We start from the raw sequence: 21,416 nt of genomic DNA on the forward strand, positions 1-21,416 counted from the left end.
CGCTTAAGGCAGAGAACGACTCTTCAAGGTTCGGTAATGCATAGGCATCTTTGATCGTTTGCATGTTCAGCCTCCTATAGTCTACACATAGGCGTACGTCGCCATTCTTCTTTTTCACTATGACTATAGGTGAAGCATATGGGGATTCCGATTCACGGATGATACCCGCTTCAAGAAGGGTTTGAAGATGTCTTCTCACTCGATTCGTAATCCTTACGATGGATAGGACGGGGTCGGTGCCTAAATGGCGTCTCATCCTTCAGTTTGATACGATGTTTGACTTTCGTCGCGTGACCAAAATCAAGGTCATACTGCGAAAACACGTCAGAGTAGGTGTTCATTTATTCGTTTCTTCCATTTTACAGGAAGCGGAGAATCTCCAAAATCAAAACTCAGGCTTTCAGTTTGCTGCTCATCCTGACAGGGCTGTTGCTGACTGGAGCAGACGGTGGGTGATGACGACAATTGACTTAGGCTATAAGTGTTGTAGGTCTGACTGATTTCATGTGGGATACAAAGTTCTGCCAGGACAGAGTTACTTGGCAAGACAATGTCATGGCTGGTTTCGTTTCGCAGCACTACAGGTACCTTGTATGGGTGACGTGCTGGAATAGAGATCAAGCAGCTATCAATGAAGATTCCCCCTGGCAAAGACGAGAGTGAGGGTTCTTCAAGCACTGCCCATTTCTCATTGTTCGCTTCACTTCTGGAGATAAAGCCTTCCAAGGCAACTTTCTGTCTGGCAGGGATGATACCTTGTTCATGACGACCTAACCTAACAACACCAATCTGACCATCTGAGTTTTGCTTTTGTCTGAGTTGCAGGGTTTTCAACACTTGTTGGTAGCCACAGTATGTGTTGCTTACCAGAGGATTTCCGTCACAGAATTGTTCATAAAGGGGGTCTAAAGTATTTGTACCGATCAGTACAGGCACGCTACTGTTTAAGCGAGTGTCTGGTACTATCAGGGCAAGAGTCTGCACTTCAGGTTGTGAAGCCATAAATTCTCTGGGGAACTGCATACTGAGCTGTATGTAGCCTAGGTACGGGACTGCCTGGCCATTAGCACCTTCAACTTCCAGTATGTCACTGACTGGGTGTATCGGGTGATTGGAGAGGTGTGAATCGTAGAAAGACTGAGACACAGTCGTAACTTGTGACCCAGTATCAAGCAATGAGTTACATTCAATTCCATTAACTTTCACATTTGCTGTGCTCTTATTTCCTACTAGGCCTCTAGGCAGTTTTCCAGTTCTTACAGTTCTGTGTTCGTTAAGTGTCACTTTTTTCTTGATTTTCGGTGTCGCGGGGGGACTGTTAGTTGACTCTGTTCCTATTTGCCCCTCAATAGAAACAGTTACTTGTTTAAAGAACTTTCAACACCAGGGTTTGCCTTTTCCCATGCTCTCTGTCGTTCTTTCAGCTCTTTTTTCTTTGCGTTAACTAGTGCAGGGTTCGGCGGATCAGTGCAGCTGCTCGCTATATGCCCATCCTCACCACATTGAAAACAATACCACGGTTTGGGTCTTTTCGGAATGGCGGCAAGTTTTTGTGCTGGTGCTTCAGCACTAGGTGGTTCTTTTGGTGTAGGTTTCTGCTGTTTCTTTCCAGCTTGGGGTTTATTGGGCGGTTTGTCTTTGGGGTAAGATAGCGCTGCAACGTGAGTTTGGAGTTCAGCTATCTGCTTTTGCAGCTGATTCATCGCTGATGGAGGAGCTTCAGCTGAAGGTGGTAAGTCATACTCAATGTCAGGTTCACAAAGGTTCTGTGCTTGAACTTGAGCTTTGGTCTTTGAGAAGCCGAGATGCTGTTTCATCCTGTTTGCTTTGGCTGTTTGTTTATCTTCTTCAGTGCGCAAGAGCAACAACAGCTCTGAAAAGGTGGGTGGTTTCTCCTTTCGCTTTTCAAGCTGAAGTGTGCTGATCAAGGTATTGTTCCAACAGCCTCTGCAGAATTGTTTCAGAAGCTGTCTGTCGGAATCAGTTGGTGATACTGCCTTCACCTTCACAATCTTGTTCAGAGCAGTCTGAAGACGATGGAGATAACTGGATGGTTTCTCACTGGAGTTCTGGTTGATGTTAAGAAACTCTGCAAACAGATCGTCCCCATCTTTCACTATGTCATAAGCAGAGTCAAGCAGATTGAGATAAGCTCTGGGGGAAGCATAAGGACCTAATGACTTCACTACTGTAGCAGCAGGCGCTAAGAGACTGTCAACAATCTTCCTCACAAGTTGTCCTTTGGGGAGAGCAGGATCAGCCAAGTAAAACTCCACACTATTTCGCCATGTGTCATAGTCAACCTCAGTGTTAGGACACGGTACTCTGCCCGAAAAAGTCCTCAGCTTCACTGAGTGTAGGTCTGAGCGAAGGTCGGAGCTCTTCACTACATGCTCAACAATGAACCGTTGCATCTCAGGCAGGTTCAGGTGATCAGGTGCTGGCTTAAGTTGTGGAAGTGGTTCAGGTCGGCTTATATCAGGTGTAATAGTTTTAGTGGGCTCTGGGGTGTGTTCATTTTGAGTTGAGTGCGATTCTGCAGTTTTGGGGTAATCTTCATTTTCAGGGTCAGTATCAGAGGGAGTTTGTTCTGCTGGTTCATCATCTAACATTTGCACGAGTTCACTTTCAGCTGCTGGCTTTGTATGGGCAACAAGGTCAGAGATTCTGGCTAACTCAACTTGTAAGAGCATTTCAAATGATTTCCCACTATGTTTGGCAATTTCTCTAAGCTGAGTTATAAATGACTCTGTTAAACCTGTACCCTTTTCGGATGAGTACACATTTGCAAGAGCATCAACATGGTGAACAACATCAGTGTTACCGTCACAAATTCTGTCAAAAGGCAAGGAACCTTTCAGTGTTTCAACAGCTAATCCAGATTCAAATTCAACAATTACCTGGTCGCTAGAATCAGGCACTTTAATTATTCTTGAAATTTTGCCATACTGTTTCAAATACTCAAAAACCTCATTGTCAACCTCAGTTTCAGATAAACCCTTTATGATAAGAGAGTTAGGTACCTTCACACTTTCCATCGTAATGATTTCCATTGTAGTCAAAAAAAGTAGAGCTTAAATGAAATGTTCACAAAGCGCAAAAAATACAAAAATTGTGGTGATTGCACTCACTTAAAACACAATCTCCTGGCTGGCTCGCCAAGTTTTACCGTGTAACCCACTACTGAGTATGTACACGTCGATCCTCAAAAGAGAAAAGTTAGAGAGTTCCTTTCAAGTAGTTCAGTTCAAGGCGTTATTCCTTGGTTCAGTTCGTAAAGTGTTAATTCAAGTTAATAAGTCAAGTCAGTCATAGTCAGTGATGTGACATGAGCAGGCCACAATCCTACCAGATATGCCATGTGCAATGACATAGAACAGGATCACACTCGAATGGGTGGGTGGCTCGCCATCTAATGTAGTCCACGAATCCTCAGCGGAATCCAGATCCAGCTCAAAAACTTGACCTGTGTAACCATACCCTTAGTTAAGCTACACATACAGGCCATAGTTCAATTCCTATCAAATATCATCAATCAGTTTAAACTTAAAGTTTAAAGTAGTTGTACAACATTAATATCAATCTTCTCAAAAGAAAAGCTATGCAACTGCATACACTTCATTTATACTGAAAAGCATTGCATACCATTCAGTTAAATTAGCATTATCAAGTAAACAGGATGAATACTATGAAATAACAACATTGCATACTGAAATCGCGATAACTTTGCAATTATACACAAACATTACCGAGTACAGTGATTATCATGAGGACACATTCAGCCCTCTCACCTTGCACATGCTGGGTGCGGTATTACAGGATACAGTCAGCTCACTCCGAGCATTAAACTTACTCATTTCAACCAAAATATACCCTCTCAGATTCCTTACAACAAATATTAACAAAACAAAATACAATTCTCAAGTTTCACCGAAGTATTTAGCAATGATAAAATCTGAATCTTTTGATGATATTATGGACTGTAGATGATGAAATCCCTAAATTCCTTGCAGTTGCACGTTGAGAAACGTTGTTCTTAAACTGTTGGACTACTTGCTCACACAGTTGATCACAAAGTGGCAAAACTTGCCCCGTCCTTGCTTGTGAACGACTGAGCCTTTCAGGGATGCTCCCTTTATACCCAGTCATGACACTGTTTCCAATTAACCTGTTCACCAGTGGAATGTTCCAAACAGGTGTTTTTGAGCATTCCTTAACTTTCCCAGTCTTTTGTTGCCCCTGTCCCAATTTCTTTGAAACATGTTTCAGACATCAAATTCAAAATGAGTGAATATTTGCAAAAAACAATAAAGTTTATCCGTTTGAACATTAAATATCTTGTCTTTGTAGTGTATTCAACTGAATATAGGTTGAAAAGGATTTGCAAATCATCGTATTCTGTTTTTATTTGTTTTACACAAGGTCCCAACTTCAGTGGAATTGGGGTTATACATATTGTACACATTAGTGAATGTAATTATACATATTATACAAATAATTGGCTGTAATATTTTACTGTAAATCTGTTTGTCTATGGTGAGGTGGTGAATTACTGTCATTCTGAAGTGTGAAGAAAACAATATGATTATTATTAGTACTAGTAGTCATATTGTTTTGTTGTTAACAGATCATTTTAGTTAATAATGACTGTTTAATTGACAATAGGAACAAACATAGTACTAATATGATTAATAATAATTGACAAAACTAGTATTCTCTAAAGAAATATTGCTTTAGATTATGGTATCCTTGCCAAGCAACCATGGACCACTGAATGAGGAGAACGACCAGTCACCCATGGCTGTTTATTGTGATCACTCTGTAACCCTCCTAATTTTAACTGTGCACTAAGGGGTTAAATTCAGTGTTATAACAGCACCTACTGCTCAGCGAGATGAGAAGACCCCCCGCCCCCCCCCCCCCCCCCCACCCCCCCCCCCACCCCCCCCACCCCCCCCCACCCCCCCCCCCCCCCCCACCCCTCCCTTATTCTCCCTGGTGCTAGACGCTTCAAATTCTCTCTCGTGTACATGCCACTCCTTCACGGAGTTCGCAGATAAAATACGTGCAGAAATGCTTTTATGCCACTAACTACACGAGATAGGAGCCACCAAAGATCTCTTAGCACAGAAAGTCATAGTATTCTAGCTTATTTGCCGAACATTTTACAGCCGTTATAGTTCAGAGCTCCGGTGAGTTTTCTCAAACTTCTTTTAAGCTAGTTAGCTCGTGATGCTGCATTAAGAGATAAACGTGCTGAAAATGAGTTGTATCCTAAGAAATATGATTAATCCTAAATGTGTGTAACTACAAAAAAACCAGTCGGAAGGAGACTAAAGTTTATTTAGCCGCATAAGTGATGTTTTACGCTGATACTGGAGCTAACTGGTTCCGATTAGCATGTAGGCTAACGTGGCTAAGCCTTTCTTTTGTGCTGTTTTCTGAGACGTACAAATGTAAAATAATTTGATTGCACTTATCTGTAATTCTTTTTAGTAAGGAGTTTTGTTTTGTATGACATTTAAGGCTAGTTAATAAGTTCCTAAAGGCATGGAGTTTCCAGATACATTAGTATGAGCCTTTGTATTTGTGTTATCATGAAGTATTGTATCTGGAGCAGTATTTCATAGTGTTTCAGTACGGGATTGATATTTAACAAGGTTTTCTGCATTATGCAGACTGGTTTTTTTCATGAATAAAGTTTTGCAAGATAGAAGGAGAGATGGCGAGCCAGTGAACCACGTGATCCTGACCTCCTGTGCAGCAGCTCTACAGGCAGCTGCAGGAATAGAGAGAGAGAGAGAGAGGGACCGAGATATCTCCGGACGCGCAAGTTTTTTTTCAGCTGGACATTCACACGCCCTCACACACACACTTGTATATACGGACCAATTTTTTTGAAAAAATAGAACTTAACGTGCACGTAGAGAAAAAAAAAAGGGACTACCCGGGTAGCGATTTTTTTTTGGTTTATTTGTCTTCTCATTACATCTGTGGACTAAAGTTGAATGTTTCTCTTTTGTTATTTTCTTCAAATGTCTACTATGGTTGCTGATAAATGTCAATTCTTTAATACACAATTCTAAATTTCACCTCTGTGTTTGTGTGTCGCTGCTCAAAACCCTCCTTTTCCCGAGCCTAGTTAGAAGCTTGGTGTACCCCTTTGATTTACTTAATTCATTCTGTACTACAGTTCAATAGCACCTTGCTACAACTCCATGAACTTTCTAACTTTTTTGTTGAATATTAATGAACATATGATAATTCAGCAGTGTTAATGCAGAAACTTTAACTTTATAAGTACTTTTGCTCCCCAAATTACCAGTTAGTGAGTCTTATTTAGCACCAATCCAGCGGGGCCTCTTCTCGCACTGTGGCTGAATCTCAAACGGCTCCCTGCTCCCTACATAGTGCACTATGCAGGAGTTTAAAGAGTGTAAGTCATTCTTTAGTCTTTTATACTGCAGTTTTACAGTAAATCACACTGTAAGGGCTTTAATTCAAGCCTGTGATATCAATGACGGAGCTGTTTAGCGTGCTTGCTATCTTTTAGCCCGTTAGTTCTAGATAAGAAAATAAGCTGTCAGCCCTTCAGTTTAAACAGAACCGGGTTCTTACTTCGTCAGAGCACTCGGTGCTCCATGCGAGCAGCATTACAGTCAGAGATGAATCCATTAGGAGCACAAGAATCGTTGGTGCCGTGGTGCAGTGATACAGAGCTCAGCTGCTGTGAGGGGCTTATCGATGGGAGTATATCGAGTGTTTTACAGCGGCGTAGAACACGGCTCGGCCAATCAGAGTCTAGGACCGGAACTGTCCGTTTACTTTGTGTTTATTATTTTATTTTTTTTTTTGTTGTGTAATAAAAATGTGCTGAGGTGAAATAATGTTCTTCTTTATTGGACACAGAGTTTATTAACACTGTAACCATGAACACATTCTTATACAGTAAAGACTCATTTAGGCTGTTTACTGGAGTTCAGGGTTTCTGACCTGGTTATATTTACACACACAGCTGGAAGATTTGGTAAAACTATAATATCATCAGACTTCAAGAAGTGTTGATGATAAATGATCCACCACAATCTTTATTTTTCATGACATCTGATCAGCTGGAAAAGACAAAATAGAGCCACATTTAATAAACAATGATTTGAATTCAGTGTTTCACTCACTGAGCTGCACTTAATGTTCTTCAGGGTGGATCATGGAGGGAAGATCAGGATGAAACCAGGACTGAAGAAATGTTAGACACACACACACACACACACACACACACACACACACACACACACACAGACAGAAACACTGACACACACTCACAAACACACACACAGACACAGAAACACTGACATACACACGCAGTCTCTCACACACACACACGCAGTCTCACACACACACACAGAAACACTGACATACACACAGACACACACACTCATGCGTTTTTGTGAAATTTCAATAAACCAGAAAAAACACCTACAAATCAGGACGCCCCTTTCTGAGGGGGCTAGAAACAAAATAAGCCTATTTTAAGTGTCATATAGCTCCCAGATCACATGCACGCAGTCAGTAAATCAGCGAAATGGGCAGAAACTGGGAACTCATTGTGTTCACCACGCGACTCAGAAAAGTTCACCCTTTTTACAGTTCCACAAGTGGCCACTGGGGGTGTTCACTCTTTCTGCAGTTCCACAAGTGGACGCTGGGGGCGTTCACCCTTTCTGCAGTTTCTCAAGTGGCCACTGGGGGTGTTCACTCTTTCTGCAGTTCCTCAAGTGGCCGCTGGCGGCGTCCACCCTTTCTGCAGTTCCACAAGTGGCCGCTGGGGGCGTTCACCCTTTCTGCAGTTCCACAAGTGGCCACTGGGGGTGTTCACTCTTTCTGCAGTTCCTCAAGTGGCCGCTGGGGGCGTTCACCCTTTCTGCAGTTCCTCAAGTGGCTGCTGGGGGCGTTCACCCTTTCTGCAGTTCCTCAAGTGGCCGTTGGGGGTGTTCACTCTTTTGAGCCTGACACACACGCACACACCCACACCCACACACAGTCACACACACACTCCTTCACACTCTCTCTCTGTTAAACATGTGTGTGTTTTTCTGTAAAGCTACTTTGAGAAAAACTAGTTGTAAAAAGCGCAAAACAAATAAATGTTGTTGCATGTGTGTGTAACTGTGTGTGTTTGTAACTGTGTGTGTTTGTAACTGTGTGTGTAACTGTGTGTGTGTGTGTGTGTGTGTGTGTGTGTGTGTACAGATGCTGTTGGTCTCACTCTGGATCCAAACACAATGAACAGTCGTCTCTCTCTGTCTGAGGGGAACAGAAAGGTGGAGCGGGTGGGAGAAGATCAGCCGTATCCAGATCATCCAGACAGATTTGATTACTATCCTCAGGTTCTGTGTGTGGAGAGTCTGACTGGACGCTGTTACTGGGAGGTTCAGTGGAGCGGATATGGAGCTGATATATCAGTGTCATACAGAGGAATCAGGAGGAAAGGAGTCAATGACTGTGTTTGGACTGAATAATCAGTCCTGGAGTCTGAACTGCTCTGAGAACAGTTACACTGTCTGGCACAATAATCAGGGAACTGACCTACCTGTCCCCCCCTCCCCCTCCAACAGAGTGGGAGTGTATCTGGACTGGGGGTCCGGCGCTCTGTCCTTCTACACCATCTCACCCAACACACACACACTGTCCCACCTACACACACTCACCACCACATTCACTGAACCGCTCTACGCTGGATTTTGTATTTATCCTCATTCCTCAGTGAGTCTGTATGAGACAGAATAACCTCCACACAGTGTGTGTGTGTGTGTGTGTGTGTGTGTGTGTGTGTGTGTGTGTGAGAGAGAGAGACAGAATGTTTCCCCCAGATTGAGCGGGAAGTTCTACAATTTAAAAAACGTCCAGTTGGTCAGTTGGTTTGGAGTTTAAAGCTCTTCTGTCTTGTTTCTCCAGAATAAGTTCATTTACAGACGTTTAGAGAATCGCAGACCGCAAAGATTCACTGTCATGTAGTTTTGGCTCCAACAGCTCTGCAGATGGTTGGTTGCTAGGTAACAGGCATAACAGTGGACTGTCCACTTCCATCGAGCAGGTTAAGATCTCCTAACTTGAGCGCTGGGGATCGAACCGGCGACCTTCCGAGAAAGTGAAGCTGCATCTGAAAAAACATTAGTAGTACTTATCATACACTTTCGATCAGTTTATGATTTATGACCCGTGATTTATGACCCCCTCTCTGTGACAGGCAGGTTTGAGGGACAGGTCAGCCTGTGTCTGTGGTTTACGACCCCTCTCTGTGGTGTGGGTGAGTTTATCAGTGTGATAAAAAGTGCCAGAACGTCTAGACCGCAAATCAATTTGAAACATTTATTTAGTCTTACTGAAACTGTTTGCTCCAGAGACAAGTTTATTTTTTTATTTTGTTAATATTTGCTCTGGTTGTGTGTACAATATTTAATAAGAGTCCAGAGTCTGACCAGGTTTGAATTTGTCCAAAGAACGTGTTTTCTCTTTTGTTTTTAAGAATGAAAAAGAGACTGTTACACTATAGGATAATGTCCAATTGTGCTTTTAAAGTCTATAATAAAGGCCACAATAAGGTTTTCAGTTGCTTACCCGTCATTTGGAGAGATTCTGAACTTTATTTCGGGGTTTTGCCAATGAAGATGCTACAAGTTTCTTCCATAAGAATGGTGTTTTTTTTTTCATGTGGAGTTAGAAGAAATTAAAAAACAAGAAATATCCTTTTTTGTAAATTAGCATTGGAAAGACATTTTAAATTCAAGCATTTCCAGCATGTGGGACAGGGTTGAGGGGGGTGTGTGTGTGATGGAGCATAGGCATGTGATGTCTAACCAATCAAAACTTGGATCGACACACCGTCGGACAAGAAGAGATTATAAGAAATTCAAACAGCATTACAATTTTTTCTTTGTTTAACAGGATTTTCTTGGTCTAGGTGCATCTGAGCTTGAAACGATACTTACTATTAGAAGTATTGAAGGATTATCTCAACTTTGTGAAGGTTTGTCACAGTTTCTTCTTATTATTTTATTTATTTGTAGTTGCTGATATTGTCAAAATAAATCTTACTTTTATTTTGTTACAGAATCTGTGAACACAGCGGGTTATGAGAATCCATTAGGCGTGTTGACTGTTTATACTATATATTTTTCTGTGTTAGTTGTTGGTGTGTAATACTAACTCTTATTTTCTGTAGCAGCTCTGACCCATTTGGTTGAAACAACAGGCTTCTCAACACCGCCAGGATTCGACGCAGCACCCAGTACCTCCGCGGCTTGCGAACCTGCCGCTTTGACCGCATTTAGACCCTGTTTAACAAGCAGTCCTAAGGGCCTTCCGCAGTGTGGAAAGAGTCAAAGTGTTGATGACGAGTCAGCTTCCCGTGGAAAACGTCCAAGAACATGTCTGAGTACAAATAATGGCTCGATTTCACGTGGGAAACGTCTTCGGTTTGATGATGGCTACAAATCTGCGGATAAGAAAATACAAATTGAAGTGAACACTTTTTTACAAATGTAATTTTTAACATTAACGTGTGTGTGTATGTAAATGATTTTTCCTTAAACTGTTTACAGATTTGCATACGAATGATCGTGCAGCATGTGTTGGTGAGGAGCAGACAGGAGCGACTTCGGAGTTTGACGCTGTGGTCTAGACTGAGGAACTTTTGAATACGTGGGACCAGAACAGTTTCACAGAAAAGCCGGATGATGCCGTGGATACTGGACTAATTAATACTGGACTAAAACCAATATCAGAAGTGAGAGACATTGATGGAGATGATTTAAAAGCAAATCAGGAACACGAACGTTGGGTAAGCAGCTCTTACCTTTCTAGCGACATTGATGAGTTTAGAACATTGATGGGTCAGCAATCTCATGAAATTACAAAAAAATACTATTGAGCAGCGTAGACAAGGTGCTATTGTGCATAGATTAAATAACATTGTTCAGAAATTAGCGGAAAAGAATCAGGAATTAGCAAAAGAAAGTCGTATACTGTCTGAACAGGTATCAAAGCATATACATGTGGTACAGGTTATGCGCGAAGAACAAAATACACATTTTAAATCTTTAACAGACGTAATATTTAAACTCAACAGGGTTTTACAGTTAAAAACTTCAACAAAATTGTCTGTTGCAGGACCGTCTAAGTAGTTATTGTTTGGTAAATTTGAAAATATTTCCGTTCTTTACATATAGTCCTGTTTACCTATTAAACAAACATCATCAGTATGTGATAAATTATTGTTTTAAATAATAATTATTAGCAAAAAGAAGCAGACAAACAAAAATAATGGGGTCTAAAAGGTGTCAGGAGTCAGACAACAAAAATCTGCGCGTTAGCGACACAATTGATGTTTGGGCACAGATGTCTATTAGCGATCGATTGCAATGTTTAAATGATGAGTATGAGTCGGCTACTAGTTTTAATCTGCAAAACACTCAACACGACGTAAACGTTAATGATTATACCGTACATGATGGTTTACAGCACACATTGAATACAATGCACAGCCCGCCAACAACACGCCGTAGATGCCGTGATAATTATGGACATGCCATAGATTTTATGTATAATACCGCCATAACTGATGCTTGGGAGCAGACATCTATTAGTGAACGCCTGTTATGCTTAAATGATGAGTATGTTTCGGCTCTAAATTTCTTAGAAAACCCGGTAGAAAATTACATGCTACACTTAAACAGAGAACAGACAGGCACTGGTCAGACACAGATTTCCCACACTCGATCCAGGAGCTCCTAACTTTGGTTTATCTAGTGATGACGTGGCACAGTTGGTGAGAAATGGTAGTGAAATAAGTGGATATACTGTAGTACCGAGAATTAGGTTTAATAGTGTTGTGCTACACAGGACATTGAATTATCGTGATGCCCCATCCACAGATATGGCCTCATATACTGTCTATGTACATAATATGTTATCAGACAATGTCTTGTTCTCCAGGGTGTTGGCTGGTGATGGCAGCGTTATCAACATTACTCTAAGAGGTGGTAGTTTAACGTCTGATGTAAATGCTGTGTTGTCTTCAAGAGATACAGTTACAACATTGACAGTGTTGCAGATGCAATTGAAAGGGTTATGCAGAGTAACAAGAACATTACAACAGATAATAGTTTGGTGTTGACAGTCTCCACAGCTACGAGTAAAAATGGCGGTGTTCGTCGTAAAGTGCGTGATATTGCACACAATCAGGTGATTGATAGGAATAGAATGAACCTATTTTGCCCTACAAATATTTCAAATAATCTGTGTTTTGCGATCTGTCTTGCTCATTTTCTGAACCCACATGCTGCACATAACACGTTAGAAACTATAGCCGATCAGATACAGGCAAAGGCTGGTTACACGCGCGATCACAAGGTTGGGTTGAATGACATTGGTCGTTTCGAATACAAGTTTGGTGTCAAAGTAGTCGTGTTCCACAAGAGCAGTTCAGGTGGTTTAGAGAAGTACCAAACAAAAGACAAACCACATTCAATGTTTCTGTATCTCCATGACGGTCATTATTACATGATAAAACATTTCAAAGCGTTCATGGGTGTGTCGTCTGTTTGTAAGTTTTGTTATAAGGGGTACACTAACACGAGAGATCATAGTTTTAAATACCATTGCGATGTGTGTCAGGACACAGATTGTAGTCAGAAACCCTGACGTATCAAGTATTGTGAAGACTGTTCACACTACTGTAAATCTGATTATTGTTATGACCAACACAAGAAAAAGAAACAACAGCTTATTACTGGGGAGATGGCGTCCTCTTGCTATTTGACAAGATACTGCGGTCGTCGTTATCATGTTAGTTTAACTAAACCAAAACCCCACAAGTGTATGTCAGGATGTGTTCACTGCTGTGAAGAATTAATATCAGATACAACACATGAGTGTTACATACAGCCAATCAAATTAAAAGAACCAAGTGAATCTTACATCTTCTTTGACTTTGAGACACAATTTGAAAACGGTAAGCATGAAGCTAACTTTGTCTGCGCAATCACATTTGACGGTAGAGAGTTCACAGCGGAGGGGTCTGACTGTGTAGAATGACTCCTAAGAGAGTTTAGAACCCCCAAATATCAGGGCCACACGTGGTTAGCACACAATGCAGCCGGTTTTGACAATTTCTTATTACTGGAATATTTTTCAAAAGTGGGCATTGCTGTCAAAATCACCATGATGGGGTGTAGACTGATCTCCATGTATGACGAAGCATACAAACAGCGCTACAGACTCGTACTCGTTCATTCCAATGCGTTTGGCTAATACAGTATCGGCGTTAAGTCTAACATGTTCAGAGAAGGGACATTTTCCACACAAATTTAATCTGACACAAAATGAGAACTATGTGGGTCCAAACCCTGACAAGAGTTTTTACGGCTACACTTCGATGAGTGACCAGGACAGAATGCAGTTTGATGAGTGGTACAGCACAGTTTCTGGTGGTGTGTTTGATTTCCAAAAGGAGTTGTTTGTTTACGGCAGGAACGATGTTGCTTTACTACATGAAGCTTGCATAAAGTATCGTGACGAGTTTATTCAGTGTACAAAGCTAGATCAGTTTAATTATACAACATTAGCATCATGTTGCATGGCTGTGTACAAGACACATTTTCTTCCCAAAGACACACTAGCGCTGACACACAACGCGTACATTAGCCAACACAAGACATTCTCAAATGCTTCAATTAAATGGCTTGAGTATTTTAAGAGTACCAGAGGTGTTGATGTGCACCACGCACTAACTCATGGTGAAATGAAGTTTGTGTATTATGTGGATGGGTTTTATGAAAAGGATGGTGTACGAAAAGCCTTAGAATTTAACGGGTGTATGCATCACGGTCATGAATGTCGTTACAGTCCGAACCAGCCCCATCCGATGTCAAAGGTGTTGTACGGCGAATTGCGGAAACAGTTTAACACCAAGGTTGAGATCCTTGTTCGGGCATATGGTTTAGATGTGGAAGTAATGTGGGAATGTGAGTGGGCCGTCGCTAAGAGGCATGATTTGGGTGTAGCCGAGTTTATGTCTAACTACACACAGCCTGAAAGGTTGAAACCAAGAGATGTGCTCTTTGGTGGTAGAACCAACGCTTTTAAACTGTATTACAAGGCAAAGGAGGGTGAGAAAATCAGATATTTGGACTTCACTAGTTTGTACCCATTCTGTCAGGCAAGAAAGAAATACCCTGTAGGTCATGCTCAAATATTTTTCAAAACTTTTCGACCTCTGGAGGAGTACTATGGTTTAGTCAAGGCATCCGCCAAGAAAACTCCTACACCCAGTGTTACCACACCGCTGCAACGGTAAGCTAATGTTACACTGTGTCGCACTTGTGCCGAGCAGGAAAACCAGTTACAAACTTGCACACATAGTGATGAAGACAGATCCATCACAGGGTCTTGGGTTAGTATTGAACTGGTGAAGGCTGTTGAGAAGGGTTATGTGTTGGTAAAAATCCATGAGGTTTGGCATTTTCCAGACAGTTCATAGACGTTGTTCTGTGAGTATGTAAAGACTTTTTTACAGTACAAGCAGGAGGCCAGTGGTTATCCAGCACACGCGGTCACAGAGGAAGAGAGGGCAGAGTACATCAGGGATTACTTTGAAAAGGAAAAGATTCAGCTGAATCCTGACAAGATGAGCCTTAACCCAGCACGCAGGTCTATTAACAAATTGTTGTTAAACAGCTTGTGGGGTCGTTTTTCAATGAGGGGAAAACCTGACAGTGTCCGAGTTGTTGGCCGATCCAGAACAGTTTTCACAGCACACATTTGGTGACGGATATGATAAACACTTTTCCTTTGTGTCTGATGCCACAGCGCTGATTCAGTGGTGCTATTCTGTCGGAGACAGCTGCCCAACACGTGACATTAATGTGTTTCTCGGCGCTTTTACAGCAGCGCACGCTTGTTTAGAACTGTACAATCTGATGGATAGATTAGGTGATAGGCTTTTGTACAGCGATACTGACAGTGTTATTTTTGTTTCTTGTGAAGGCGATTGGGAAGCCCCTCTGGGACCCTACTTAGGTGATTTGACACATGAAATTGGTGGTGACGATTCCATTACAGAGTTCTGCTCCGGAGGGCCCAAGACATTCGGTTATCGCACAGCAGCCGGTAAAACGTGTATGAAAGCGAAAGGTATCACGCTAAACTCTGACAATTCAAAAGTCATTAGACTAGACACACTGATTGGTCTTGTTGATCATTATGTGGTAAATCATGACAGTAGCCGACACATACTGGCTCATGCAGACGGCATCGTGAGAAATAAAAAGAACCTGACATTGAAAAACAAGTCAGTGGTGAAACGATTTAAAATCGTATACAACAAGCGGGTCCTGTTGGCTGATTTTTCAACACTCCCTTATGGATACTAAAGGTGTACATCACTATCATGGGGTGCGAGATGTTGAAGGGTTTGATTTTAGATTACAACATCCTTTTTCTTGCATAATAAGTGGGCCATCAAATTCTGAAAAAACGTTTTTTGTTAAACAGTTGATTGAACGCACTGATGAGTTGGTTTCAAAGAAAATAGAAAACATAGTGTACATTTATGATTGTTGGCAACCGCTTTATGATGAAATGTTAAAAATAAGAAATATTAATTTTGTTCAAGGGATACCAACAACCTCAAATGATGACACACTTCTACCACTTAACAGGAATAATTTGTTAATTATTGATGTAATGAAAGACGCTAGCAATAATGCTGAAGTGGAAAAGGTATTTACGCAGTATGTACACCATCGAAATTTAAGCGCCATTTACCTAAATCAGAATTTATTTTTTCAAGGAAAGTCTAGTAGGACAATTAGTTTGAACACAAATTACCTCATATTGTCTAAAAACCCTCGAGACAACAATCAGGTCGGTGTGTTAGGTAGACAGATGTACCCTGGTAGTACAAAGTTTTTCATGGAGTGCTTTCAAAATGCTGTAAGTAAACCATTTGGTCATCTTATGATTGATTAAAGCAAAGACTCAATTCAATTCAATTCAATTCAAGTTTATTTATATAGCGCTTTTTACAACAAGGTTGTCACAAAGCAGCTTTACAGAAAAAACAGGTCCACGCCTCTTATGAGCATCACCACAGTGAAGCCAATTTTGTGGTGACTACAGTGGTAAGGAAAAACTCCCTTTAAGAGGAAGAAACCTTAGAAGGGACCAAGGCTCAGTCCGAGGAACCCAACCCCCGTGGGTCGACCCGCACAGAAGAAACAGAACAGAAACAAGAACAACAGTACAAAGAGAGTGCAAAAAGATGGCTGGAACGCTGGAACCACGAATGGGGCACCTCCAGACAGGCCAACGGGGCATCTCGACACATGTGAGAGAGATAGAGAGAGAGAACGGAGTGGGAGGGAAGAAAGATAGGTTAGAAGGTTAGAAGGACTCCTGAAGACTTTCGGCTCAGAACGGATCTGCTTTCAAACAGTCCGGTTGTTTACATTCAGAAAAAACACTGATAGATCAATATGTCAGACAGACTATATAGAAACCTACCACTTCTCAAACTTTTATTTAAAGCTAAGCCGGCACAGAGACGAGTTATTTTACAAGCGGCGTCTAATGAACTTATTTTAACTCTGTGTGAAGTGGCTCTTAACATACTTAACGGTGCCATACCTCTTCGCTCATGTAGATTGCAAGCCAATGTTCTCCGGGGAGATCAGATGTATGTATATTAATAATGACCATTGTAGGTAATTTCCTTACGACGTTTGTTGGTAATTGGTTGCATGCTAACACACCAAGAAAATGTGTGTTTACTGCTACTTTGTCCATGACAGCGGTCAGCTCTAAAGTGTTCATTAGTAAAAATCCACTAAAACCTGTCTTCGGTTAGACACTTCGATGATACTGTCGAAAACCGCATACACAATCAAATTTATGGTGGGTGGAAGGGGTCGCCTGAACCGCGCCTCCAATCTTATATTCCCAGATTTGACCAAAGACACATGCTGGCCGCATTCTTCATCAGGTGTGAGATTAAACACATACAGAGTGTAGACCTGCAGAAAATCTGTCCTATCAATAGGTAATGCCTGGTTTTTCAGATGCCTTCCAGATGCAAGAGCTAACTGATAAGATTCACATACAGCTGCGCCAGACTGGAAGTCGGGTTGATGTGGTTTAGCTGGATATTGTTGTCCATCAACATAGACCGCAAGAAACTCCAAATCATAGTGTGCTTCTGGTGTGGAACAAATGAAGACTAAAGGAGAACCGATCCTGCGGTGGGTTCCAATCACATCCTGCCTAATAAGTGAAGACGCCATCGTTAATATGAGATAAATATGAGCTAAAATAACTCAGAATGAAAGAGGGCGTCGCACGGACGTCTAAAAACCTCTACACTCACATCCTGACCGCAGTCTGATGTCAAAGCCGTCTTCTCAGCGTCTCTATAACTGACCTGTGTCCACTGGGTTTCTACAGGACACACCTGTATTACTGCTCTGCAGTCCGCTCGCTCCCTCTGCTGGACACACAGCGCTACTGCACAGAGCCGGTCTTTCCCTCTGGAGGGAAACACACACTAAACACAGAAGCTCCCAACCGGTCCCTCAACACACACTTACAGCACTGCTACTCACTTCTAGCTCAGCATCATCACAACAACACAATCTCAACATTTCCCCACAGCTTTCACTCCCAGAGCAACAGAACCGGATCAGCTCGGTACTGAAAGCCCATCATCGGATAGAAACTGTATTCCGAACGGCCTCAATCGGATTAGTCTATTCCGACTGAGGTGTTTACATGGACGTCTTCTATTCCGATTGAGCTGTTAGTGGGATTATTAACGGATTATTAGGCTGCAGGTTAACGTGGCTCCTGCGTAGCGACGTCTACACGCTGTTTCCGGGGCTGTAGCTCTGTGGTGTGACGCTCCGTGTCTTTAATGAAGTCCAGCTTTGTGTAATGTATTGTTATTAGGCAGGACTGTGAAGTCCTATAGGCTGTGACTGAATACAACTTCAGCACAATTGAAGTTTGATTTAGTTTTGATTTTCTTTTGTTCCACATCTGAACTGAGACACAGCGGTGCGTGACCTCATGTCTGATATCTGAGGCTGCGGCTCCCTGATCCAGCACAAGTCCAGCTCTGAGGTTTGTAGGGTCAGTATTCCTGCCTAGTATGGGAGGGAATAAAACTCCCGTCCAGTTTTCTCTCTTCCCAGCAGTTTCTAACATCAGTACATTCAGCACAAAATGTCTTCACCATTTTAATTGTAGCATTTCACTTAAAAATCCTTATTTTCTAAAACAATTACACAAATAAAAAATAGGACCGATGGCGATTAACTATACACTGAAAACAATAACACATTGGATTTTCTCAGTTCAGTTATGGACATTGGTTGCACACATGTTGTTTGGTTTGGCAGCAACTTCCACAATTGTGTTAAATCAAAATAAACTATTTATGTTCATTCAACTCTTGTTCTTTGTGTTGATTTAACAATTCTCAGTTCAAATCAAGACAAGCTGTTTGTGTTTAATCAGCACAAGTCCTGTGTTGATACAAAGCTACTGAAATTTGATTTAATAAATTAGATTAGATGATTTTATTCCGAGACAATGTAGTCCACCCCCACCTTATTTAATCACAACTAGATCAATATTACAATATTAGCTATTTTAATATTTCCTTATAAATGTTTCAAAATGGGAACATTTAAATTCCATCAGTTTAAAAATGGTTAATTTAGAAATGAAATATAAAGACGATTAAAAACCCAAATTTCAGCAAGTATCGTCTTGTTTAATACCTTCATTTTTTTGATGATTCCTAATATCAAAGTCTTTCACTGAAAACAAGAAGCAGTTTTGTTCTAAAACTTTTATTCCAGAAACAGAACAGCAGGTGTCCCCATTCTAAATGTACCAACTTAAAATGTCAGTCAAATGTTTTCAACTAGAAAAAATAAAAGGCAAATCTCTGCAGACGGCAACAGTCATTATTATTCACACATCACACATAATCACCAGAACAGTGATATCAAATATGTAGAGAAGTGCACAGTAATTATAACTGTAACACAGCAACCAGAAATCAGCAGTCAAACAGCCTGAGAACCTCACAGTCATTAAAACTAACGTCTGTAGAACCAGCCACACTGCTCAGTCCACGAATGTAGTACTGCCCTTCTTTTACAGGAAGGGTGAAGCAAAAACAACACAGCTCTCCTCACTGGAGGACTTTAGTTCTCAAGCTCTGGGCCTTTCTTGATAGATCGGCTGCATCCAGCTCCATGATTATCTTGTGAATAACTTCCAGGGTGCAGTGCAGTTCCGACGGTCCCTCATATTTAAGAGGGAAAAAATCCAAACAGCATGGCAGCTGCAAGGGCCACATTCTCCAGGTCGCGAAGCACCACCACACCCTCGAGGATCAGTCCCACATCAGAAGAGTTACTGCCGGGAGTCTCTCTGACAACATAGATCCCCACCACCGCTCTCTCTAGGGCTCTTAGTGTGTTGGCCTCAGTGAAGTCCTGGATAAAGGGAAATAGACTCTTTAAGGACAGGCTCCTCATTAAGAAATGACCGTTTTAAGAATGACATCCCACCATTAGCTCAGGGCTAAGAAATGCAGCACTTAGCAGCAGCATCTCACTTGGCTTGTGAACATCTAATATGATAACCAGTGAATGCGGTTATGTCGGGACCCAGAGCTCCCCGTCCTCCGCTCCGCAGTCCCAGACGATGTGGAAAAACGTCACTAATTAATTAAAGTTGAGTCAAGTTTTAGTTTTAATTTAATCTGTTATCTAATGTAAAAAAGTCGACTCAAATTTTTTGCTGGCCAGTTCCAATAAATATGCTGCTTTGTTGGAATAATAAGACAGCGCGGTATGTTCAGCACAATGAAGCTCTTATTTAAGCTACGTACGACTTTTTTGAACATGTTTATATGAACATTCATTTTTGAAGATGTGGCAAAAGCACCACCTACTTGCACGCTCACCATGTACTCCTGCACCAGATCCTTAGGGTCCTCATTGAGGTCCATGCAGAGTCCGTTTATGATGCACTCTCTGCAGCATCAACATCATCCTCAGGGATTAAAACATAAAACAGACAGTGGGCAAAAGGTTTTGTACCAGTGGACTTAAGACGGGCATCTCCATCAACAAACGGTTAAACAAATAAAATCCCAAAACATGACTGGTCAGCAGTTGTGTAGATGGGTGGGTGGGTGTGTGTGTGTAAATTAGAGCCTTGGGACATCCTGGTCCCTCCGAGCGGGTTATTAGTTTAGTGTGGGCGGGGCTTCGATGATCAGAGCGCTCGGTGTTCTTCAGCTAGGTCTTCTCAGCTACCTGTGGGAGGAGCGGTGTAATCCGGTGTGATGCTGTTAGCTGCTTGTAACAGCTGGGGAATAGCTTGCGTGATGAGGATTAGCCTCGCGGCGACGCCTCAAGTAACTGTCCAGTTTATCTTTCGTTTTCTTTCTGTTTGATTCAGTTTTTCTTTTGTTTTTCTGTGCAATGAAATAATCGTGCGTGCACTTGAACTTGGAACCTCGCCTCCTCGTATCCACACCCATAGTGCCAACTCTGCCGTACGTAAATCCCGGTGGCTCTTCTTTTGGAGGTTGCACCGTTACTAACCCAACCCTAACCCAACTCTAACCTATGAAAAATGATCATTCCCAGCATTTTGTATTTAAACAAAGCAAGGGGAACGTTACTTAGTGTTGCTTAATGCGGACTGTGGCTTAATTAGCTGTAAAGCCCATTGGCCCTCTGAGTACTGATGATGTCTTACTTGGTGTGATGGCCATTGCTTAATGGCAGTTTTGTAACAGTAATCAGCCGATTATTTTAATCCACCCTTTACAGCCAGAGTGGGCAGCCCTGGTCTTGGAGGGCTGGATTCCTGCACAGTTACACAGACCTAACCTGGCTATTAGCTGATAGGTTGAATCATGTGTGTGAGTAGGCAAATCCCCAAACTGTGCAGGAATCTGGCCCTCCAGGATCAGGGTTGCCCACCCCAACTCGACAATTAACGGTTAGCTGTATTTCAGGTGCAGGTGCATCTCTGTTTTAGACCATTCAGGTCTTTAGTTTGAGGCCAAATGAATCTCACATTTTTCAAATTCACATTCATTTTTTGGGAAGCTGTGCATTTAATAATGACCTCATCCAGCACCAGTGAATGTGGTACATTTACAAAAAGCTCTCACAGTGGGACCGTATGAGTGCATTATTCATTTTCTGGGGTAAAGCTAGCACAGGCTTCCTCCGAGACCTGGGAAGAGCCACTACATCTTTTCCAACTGCAGCTACACATCACTGGACATCTAAACAGGCTCGGAGGAAAGCGTCACCTGATAGGGGGAG

General features: G+C 41.9%; 1 protein-coding gene across 1 annotated transcript in view; it reads left to right on the forward strand.

Annotated features, from left to right (window-relative positions):
* Positions 1–9,605, forward strand: part of LOC108416826 (NACHT, LRR and PYD domains-containing protein 12-like) — a 578,836-nt gene extending 569,231 nt beyond the window's left edge. Inside the window, 2 exon segments of the mRNA XM_037532078.1 lie at positions 8,251–8,503; positions 8,505–9,605. Coding sequence (XP_037387975.1) covers positions 8,251–8,503; positions 8,505–8,787 — 536 coding nt within the window. The 3' untranslated portion in view covers positions 8,788–9,605.
* The last annotated feature ends 11,811 nt before the right edge of the window (positions 9,606–21,416 follow it).

The sequence above is a fragment of the Pygocentrus nattereri genome, chromosome 2, assembly GCF_015220715.1.
Source record: "Pygocentrus nattereri isolate fPygNat1 chromosome 2, fPygNat1.pri, whole genome shotgun sequence".
NCBI classification, from domain to species: domain Eukaryota; kingdom Metazoa; phylum Chordata; class Actinopteri; order Characiformes; family Serrasalmidae; genus Pygocentrus; species Pygocentrus nattereri.